This window comes from Chondrus crispus, genomic scaffold (assembly GCF_000350225.1).
Source record: "Chondrus crispus Stackhouse genomic scaffold, scaffold_15, whole genome shotgun sequence".
NCBI classification, from domain to species: Eukaryota; Rhodophyta; class Florideophyceae; order Gigartinales; family Gigartinaceae; genus Chondrus; species Chondrus crispus.
The window spans coordinates 323,767-332,713 of NW_005179026.1; the positions used below are offsets into that span (position 1 = coordinate 323,767).

Sequence of the window (8,947 nt, forward strand, 5' to 3'; positions counted from 1 at the left end):
CATGGGCAGTGTGTTAGCAGTGAGTGTGACGATCGGCTTCGTGTGAGGTCGGGTGGGGCTTGGCTGCGGGGCGACTTAGAATAGTTATGCCGCCGACTGTGGCAAACGATCACCACTTATCGTGCGTACTGCAGCTGCCGTAATTTTTCCTGCTTTTTGATTATAATTTCACAGCATGGCTGGAATCGACTTCTCACTTGTGTCGCCTGTTCAGCGGGTTGTTGTCGACACGCTTACATATGTATATATAATTTGATTTCATCATCCCCCATACGTGGGCGGACCGTCCGTTCGAAACGTCATTTCTCGTGCAAGCCGTGATGAAGCGTGTGTGTTTTCCGAGAGGCTCAATGCCTCATCCAAGGATACAGTCTCGCTTCTCTGCCTTGCTCTCCTTTCCTTCAAACTCCTTATCTGCGAACCCCGTAGATGTGTCCCTTTCTCGAAGTTCTGATCTCTCTGTTGTCTGTAACCTACTAATTCTATTTACGATGGCTATCCCGGTTGTGCGTGCGACGCTTGCGTGGGTAAGGGTAGCCTTTTCCTTCGGAAATATGTGACTACCGCGCTGCGGGGGATCTGCTCAATAGGTTCCCACGTTGCATCCTCGATGGTATACCCCTACCACCTCACTTTGAGAATTAATTTCTCCTCGTCGTAGCTGTGGTCCACGATCTTGTCGATCACATACTCCTGACTCTCGGTTTCTTCTTCCTGCGTGTCCAACTGTCCTTCCCCCTTCCGAAGATCTTCCAACTCATCCTCTTCTCTGGACTTTCCGAACTCGCGTAGGTCTGGAGGTGTCTCCGTTGTCGGCGTTCGACCAACTAAATTATCGTGGTCCCCCGTTGTAGTCGCACGGGTGTGAGGACGTTCCTCGTCCTCCATTACCTCTCCTTCTTCGTTTAGCTTCGGCTCTCCCAGGAACTGTAGCGCTTGCCGTAGGCCAGTTATCGGCGCATAGTCCATCGGGCTTGGGGCTAACTCCACCCTGTCTCGCAATACGCTTTCCTCCTGATCGCCAATGGCAATGACTACCATATGTTGATCCGATCTTTGGACATGATAAGGTCCTGTGGCGACTTGTGCCAGCTTGTGTTTCGGTTCGCTAGCCGTGCCCTGCTCCTTCCGAAGGAACACGTAGGACCACGGCGGGATCTCATATTGCGGCTTGCAAAGGCGTGCGTCGAAATTTCGCTTGTACCGGGCTTGTTCCTTTCGCAAACTCCTATCAGCGCCTTTCATCAGGCTTTCCAACCACGACTGCCATTTCAGGTAGTACGCTCGATTCGAGCTAAATCCTTCTAAACTTGGCTGTGCTTGTAACGCAATGCTTCTCGGCGCCCGAGCTAACACCAGCTCGAAGGGCGCCATATTCGTAGTTCGATGAACTTGCGTGTTGTATGCCAACGTCACAGCGTCGCTAAATAGGTCCCAGTCCTTGGGATGCTCTCCAACGTATTTTTGCAACGCAGAAGTCAGCGTGTGGTTAAACCTCTCAACTTGGCCGCTGGCTTGCGGGTGGTACGTGGTCGTGAACACATTGCGTATGCCGAGAATTCGGCAGACATTCTGAAAGAACCGGGTCGTGAACTGTGTTCCAATGTCGGACAGCAGCTTGACCGGCGGTCCGTACACGAATACCCAATAGTGAACGAAGGCTTGTGCGATGTGCGCAGCTGATATCTTCTTCAACGGTACGGTTCGTACCAGTTTCGAGTATCGATCGCTGATCACGAGAATGTACTGATTTCCTCGTTTAGTTGTAATTAGCTCGCCGAGGATGTCGATGGCGACAAACTCCAGCGGAGCTTTGGGCGTGAGCAGCTTCATTTCCTTCGTGTTCTTCTTAACTTCACCCTCTCCCGCGCACATGCGGCGCAATTCTTCGCGACTGCATAGCAGTCTGAGGCCATCGTAGGCCAATAAAAATATCTTCTCAAAGTCTTGTAAAGTTTCCTGCCTCCCGGGTGGCCTGCCAATTTTGCGTAGTGGCTCAACCCTAGGACGCGGTCCCTTAACGATTGTGGTATTACCACTTGTACAAACTCTGCCGCGGTACGGCATAGAGTTCCTTCGAGTTCCTCGGTCTTCATGCTGAATGTTCTCACCTTTCCGGCGTCCATTTCTTCCTTGATGCGATTGCAGAAGGGGTCGACGGCTTGCTCGCGAATGAGCTCCTCCGGAGTGACAGCTTGGAATTGATCGAGGCGATCAGGGGCGGTCCCCCCCTCAAGAGCGAGGATGTCGTCTATCGCGTCAAAACTTTCTTCGTTCTCCACTGTACCCTCAGCCGGTTCGGCCATAAAGCATGGGATTTCGTCGTCGATTTCTTCGACGGTTTCTCCTGCGGTCCGTAATCTTGACAGGGCATCAGCTTGACTGTTCGCCTTGCCCTTCTTGTACTTGATTTCGAAATCGAATTCCGAGAGGCGGAGCCTCCATCGGATTAATCTCCCGCTGGGGTCAGTTACGTTCATCAACCACCTCAATGAGGCATGGCCGGTATGCACAATGAAGTGCTCGCCATATAGATATGGTCTTAAAGTCTGTACGGCCCAAATTACGGCTAGGCATTCTTTTTCTGATACAGAATAGTTTCTCTCGGCTGCGGTTAACGTTCTCGAAAAGAACCCGATGGGTTTGCGTTGCGCATCCGAGTGTGTTTGAAATAGTGCAGCGCTTATTTGGTAGTCGCTTGCATCGGTATCTACCGAGTACGGTAGGTCCTTCTTCGGCAGCGCCAACACCGGCGGTGCCAAGATGGCGTCCTTGAGCTTATGAAAAGCTTTCTTGCACGGTTCGTCGAATCCTTCCAACTGGACCGGTTGTCCCTTCTTCAACAGTTGATTGAGCGGATGCGCGATTTTCGCATAATGCGGAACGAATCTGCGGTAGACACCACAAAGTTCCAAGAAGCTCCTGAGCTGGGTCTGCGTTTGAGGGTACGGCACTTGTTCCAATGCGACGGTTCGCGCAGCGTCCACTTCCAATGTACCTGGCCGAACGACATGGCCCAGGTACTTGATCTTTTCGACGAAAAATTCACACTTGCGAAGCTTGAGCTTCACACCTGCCTTCTCCAATACAGAAAGTATTTCATCCACGTGCACGATGTGCTCCTCCCACGACTTGCTATAAATGACTATGTCATCCAGATACACCAAACAGCATTTCTAACGGAACGGAGAGAGCAGGATATCCATTGCTCTCTGAAACGTCGCTGGCGCGTTAGTTAGCCCGAAGGGCATTCTTGAGAAGCGATACAGTCCTGAGTGACACGAAAATGCGGTCTTGTCGCGGTCGCGCTCAGGGATAGGCATCTGCCAATATCCCGAGATCGCGTCCAACGCGGAGAAAACCTTGGTGTCACCAAGCGAGTCCAGGCACTCATCCATGCGCGGTAAGGGGTACGTGTCCTTCACTGTCACTGCGTTCAACCTGCGTTAGTCTACGCAAAAACGCATTGACCCGTCCGGCTTGGGCACCAGCAACACGGGCGACGCCCATTCTGACTGCGCTGGTTCTATCAATTCTGCCTGCAACATCTTCTGCACCTCTGCATCTTCTACTTCGCGGGCTTTAGGCCCGGCCCGATACGGGGCTTGTGCGATGGGACGAGTCTCGGGGATCAACTCGATCCGATGGACTGTGGTATTAATTTCACCAAGCGTCCCATCCCACATCCTTGAATACTTCTTCAACATTCCACGGAACCGCTGGCGCAGCCGGTCCGGCACGTGGCTCAGGTCGAGTTTCTCCACGTCCGGCGGAGGAGGCTCAATCCGCCGCTTCGGCTTCGTAGTTGCCGTCGCGGAGAGCCTTTCCTGCCGTTCTCCTTGCTGGTTCTCGCGATCTTGATCCGACGGTTCGCATCTTGCCTTGCCCGTAGGCGTCTTGGTAGAATTAGGAAAATTTTCCGTCTTCCTTTTCTTGAATTCCGAGAACTTCACCAATGGTGGTTTTGCTCTCAAGCGCGGCCCTCGGGTGCGGTAATAAATCTGCCACCACTTGGCCTTTTTGCACCCTGACAGGGTACGTCCTAAAATTTGCAACGAGTAAACGAAATGGCCGGTCAGGCTCGACCTGAACAACACCATTTGTACACGTCAGCCCGTGCCTTTCGTACAACGACGAGTACGGCTGAACCACAACTAAGCCCGCCCTCTTCGAGGTGAATTCCACGACGGGTTCCGTCCCTGGCTCGATAGTTGTGGCTCTTGCCACTTTTACCTTAGGGGAAATTCGCTCCATCTTTCTATCATTCTCGTCCTCTTCCGGGACGAGATTCTTCTTCCCTTTTCTCATCGAGAACCGTCTAAGTATCGGAACCTCCGAGAAATCCGCCAACTCAACCGTTTTGTTCCTTGGATAAATTGCTTCCACAAACCGGTCACAGTAGTCCGCGCCTAGAATTAGCGGGACGGCTAGTTTTTCGCATACAATAAACTCGGCTGCGGCCACAAATTTTCCAAGCCTCACAAGCATTCTAATTGTGCCGAGAGTCCGGAGTGGCCTATTGTTCGCGTCGTCAACGTCTTGGGTCGGTCCGTAGGACACTAGAGATTCCATTCCAGCTGGGAGTTCCGATTTTCGCACAAGGTTTGGTCCCGCGCCGGTGTTTAATACAGACAACACCCGGCTCATCAATCCGACTGTTGGTCCAATGTCCGCGTACACTTTGTAATTTTTTCGCGTAAGAACCAAAATCTTCTCGGGACATTCCCTTCGCTTAACCCTGTACTAGGGTCTTCGAACTTCTTCCAGCGGATGATCTCGGGCTCGGCTCAAAATTTTCTTGACTTGAGCTGGCCCTTTGGGCTTATCCACCAATCCAACAACCTCCTCCTCGAGGCCTGATTTTTCCTTTAGAGACGGGGAACGGGGCTGAGCCCTGGGCACAGTACGTCGACCCTGTGCCTCTCGCGACTCATGCGAGATTCCCCTCTCAAGTTTTCCTGCCGCTGCGGGATCCTTCTCACATCTGACGGCGCGGGCCCCGCGGTGGGCTCTCTGAAGGGTTGGTTCGACCTCGGCGTTGAAGCACTCGGCGTGCTCGCCGTCTGCCAATCGAACCAATTCTTGACCTTCAGGTAACTCGTCGATGATATCCCTAACCTCTCCATCGGAGACAACGCCTCATAAGTTTCCAAAACTCGGTGCATTTTCCAGACGGAAAGAATGCACGTTGGCGCGGCGTGGCCCTTTTCATAGCAATGATAGCACACCAGACCGTGCGTCCTGACGGGATACGGCGTCTTAGGTCCTCCACGGGCCGGCGGCCTTCCTTGGCGTTGCGGCCTTCCCATCCAGCCTGGCCTTGGAAACGTCGTACCCTTGTCTTCCATCGGAATGCGCGGCACCGGCGTGTAGCCGCGTCCCCGAAACATCATCACGGGATCCGTGGGCTCTGAAAACGACTCCGTCGTGTATGCAGGCGTCGGTAAAATTGACGACCCGCTGTCCCCGTAGTCCTCGTGTCCGTAGCCCTCCGATGGCTCAATGAACTCGCCTTTGGCTACTAACGCTCCTTTGTAGTGATTTTCGCTACCTCCATGCGCACCGCGCTCATCTGACGCTGAAATGCACTCGACTAAATGGACGGCGGCGTGACTTTTGCGACCGGGATAAGAAGCCCTCGGCTTCTTACCCGCTCTGATCGTCGACGGCGTCTGAATCGTGACCTTCTTGGTCTTCTTGTCCTTAGCGCGGCTCGCCGAGCCATGCGCCTTCGCGTAATTAACTAGTCTCAAAAACGAAACGTCCCAATTGTCTTGTCGGTATTGGGATACCATCGGCTTAATACTCGAGTCGAGTCCTTCAATAAACATCGTCATTTGTTCTTCCATCGAATATACGTTTCCACATCAATTGCTTGCGTCCGTCAGACGGATATAAAATTCCATCTCGTCTTCAGACGGTCTTTGCTGAACTTCTCGCAATGCGAGCACAGCTTGACGGATCGCCTCGTCGCTTGCGAAACTCCTCAACAACCACTGTACGGCCTCCGGCCAAACGGATATCTTTCCGTGATGGGCCCTGGCCGTCTGAGACACCGAAGTGTACTGTCTCAAGGCCATGCCGCTTAGAAATTCAGGGAACAGGCGGATCGCTTGCCCCTCATTCATTTCTTGAGTATCGAACTCCTGAACTAATTTCGCCAAAAAAATCCAACACAAGGACCCCGTCTTCACCTGTGAACGTGTTGTCCTTCTTCACCTTAGGCGGAATATCTTTCCTGATTTTTCGCACGGCGGTCCGCCGGGAACTTGACAAATATGTCGGTGGGTTCCGCAAGCGGTACGTTCGGTACGAAAGTAATTTCTTGAAGAGGTAGTTGGTCGGATTCAGCTCCTACAACTCCTCCCATCGCGGCCCGCGCCGCGTTGCGACATCTTCGGGCTCCGCGTCCTTGTCTCTCCGCGAGGCGGACGAAGTGACTCCGCCTCGTCTGGAGAAAATTTTCTTGCTTGACGAAATCTCGTTTCCGTCTTCTGAACGGCGTTCGGAATCGCCCGAATGGTTCGACGAACCGCCGCTACCATCTTCGGAGGGACCAAGCGACTCCGACTGTGAGTCGCAATTTTCTGGATCGTCACTACAGTGACCCTTGCTTGCACGTCGCTTGTCCTTCTTCGAGGGCTTCGACTTGGAACTCCGCTGCCGGGCGGGCTTGTCCTTCTTCGACCGACGGTCGCCCTCTCTACCTGAAGGGAGCGGCTCGTCGTCCGATCCTTGCAGAGCTTGATCCGCAGCCTGCTCAAGGTCCTTGAGAAGTTGCGCAGCGCGATCGAATCGGTCATTGATGCTTATTCTAAATTTTCCTAAGGACTCCAAGGCTTGATTCGCGTCGCGCCTCGCGTCCTTGACCGAAATTTTCAACGAGGGTAGGACCCCCGGCTGCAGACCGTCGGTTACCTCACCTCGCTCCTTCTCGACGAGATCCACGCGAGCTATTAGCTCTCCCAAAACGGTGTGGAACTCGGATCCTTGCAACTCCAGTTGCTTCCGGACGAGGGCTAATTCAGCCTCGAGATTTTTCTTCGCCTCTTCGCGAATTTCGCTGCTCATCTTTTCCAACTTCTCGTCGAGGTCAGTCTTGTCGGCGGCTATCCCCGTAGGGGATTCTTGATATCCGGGGTCCGTGGCCGTATTGGCCTGGCTCCGGGTGCGAGGACCCCTCGGGACCCTCGACGCTCGTGCCGATCCGCTTGTACTCGCCCCGGGACCGACGTCCCCGGGTGCGCTTGTTGACATTGCTGGTACGAGCGGACCTACGCAGCAAAAAAGTTACAAACAAAAAGAAAATAAAAAAAGAGTTCGTTACCCTGACCACTTCCTTGTCGTGGATAAAACAATTTCTAGGTCGGGAAACCACTTTTGTAGTGCAATGCGCCTGTTAGGCGGAGACCAAGGTCCGACGGTCCAACACAAACAACAGCAACAAAAACAACAACTGCCAACGGCACAGCGCTACGGAGTGTTCGAAGCTCCCTGTCCTCTTTAAGCGGGTTTGCAGCCCGCAGTAGCTCGGATCCCTGATAGGGGGGGGCAAAGAGAAGGGCCCAGCCTGGGATCTGTAAATGGTGGTAGAGAATTGTAAAGGCGACTGCTCGACGAGTTCGGAGGGGCGTTTAGGTAAACCTGGTCCGATGGGTCGTAAATCCAATGCTCGAAGAGCGCCTTGTACACCTTATACCCTTGATAAGGTCTTCGACGGGGACGTCGCAACTTAGCCCGTCGGGAAAGAAGAAAACGTTGCAGCGCTAGCCCGTCGTACTGCCCGATGGCAAAGTACCAACAATGGATCGGTCGCAACCAGATTCCGATGGAACCAATACTGAGAAAAGCACCACTGGTGCACCAACACAGAAGCCCGATGGCTAATGACGTCACGTTGCGGATCGCAATCCTACAAAGTGGGACCAACTCAAGATCAAAGGAAATTAGGATAGGGAAATAAAGGAAAATTGATAAGGAAAAAGGGGACCCCCGAGCGCAAAGGATCAAGTAATCTGTAGTTAAAGGGAATGTCTTGTAAAAGACGGACTTCAACCAAGGCGATATCAGACTCTGGCAACTTGGGTTCGTTGGGAAATAAAGGAAAAAGGAATGGGACCCCCGAGCGCTGAAGGATGCCGTAGGCTTCGGTAAAAGGGAGCGTCTTGGTAGAGACGGACTTCGACCAAGGCGACATTCAACTCCGGCAACTCGGGTTACCTTTACTGACTTGGTGGTCAGAGGGCTAAGGTATGTATCGCCCCGCCGGAGCCACTACAGTAGCTCTCGGCGCTAGATCCTAGATCCAATCTAATGTTAATAACTAATATGCAACTAATTAATAATTAATAATTAAAATAATAAAGTGAAATGATTTCCACTTTTGCTTGTCATACCCCATCATTTTCATTTCTTTTCACCCCCCTTTTCAGATTCGTATTGCACTACAGGACCTACCATACTCGGTAGATACCGACGCAAGCGACTATCAAATCGGCGCTGCATTATTTGAAACGCATCCAGATGCGCAACGCAAACCCATCGTGTTCTTTTCGAGAACGTTAACCGCAGCCGAGAGAAACTATTCTGTATCAGAAAAAGAATGCGTAGCTGTAATTTGGGCCGTACAGACTTTAAGACCATATCTAGATGGCGAGCATTTCATTGTGCATACCGGCTATGCCTCATTGAGGTGGTTGATGAACGTAACCGACCCCAGCGGGAGATTAATCCGATGGAGGCTCCGCCTCTCGGAATTTGATTTCGAAATCAAGTACAAAAAGGGCAAGGCGAATATTGAAGCTGATGCCCTGTCAAGATTACGGACCGCAGGAGAAACCGTCGACGAAATCGACGACGAAATCCCATGCTTTATGTCCGAACCGGCGGAGGGTACAGTGGAGGACGAGGACAGTTTTGACGCGTTAGACGACATTCTTGCTCTTGA

At 52.5% G+C, this 8,947-nt stretch overlaps 1 protein-coding gene across 1 annotated transcript; it reads right to left on the bottom strand.

Moving 5' to 3' along the window:
• Positions 1–621: 621 nt before the first annotated feature.
• CHC_T00002674001 (hypothetical protein) lies at positions 622–3,251 on the bottom strand. Its single transcript, XM_005713926.1, has 5 exons — positions 3,187–3,251; positions 2,821–3,135; positions 2,288–2,697; positions 1,860–2,194; positions 622–1,773 (listed from the first exon to the last, which is right to left on the bottom strand). Exons 1-5 carry the CDS (start codon positions 3,249–3,251, stop codon positions 622–624), a joined length of 2,277 nt encoding a protein of 758 aa, XP_005713983.1.
• Between the last annotated feature and the right edge of the window lie 5,696 nt (positions 3,252–8,947).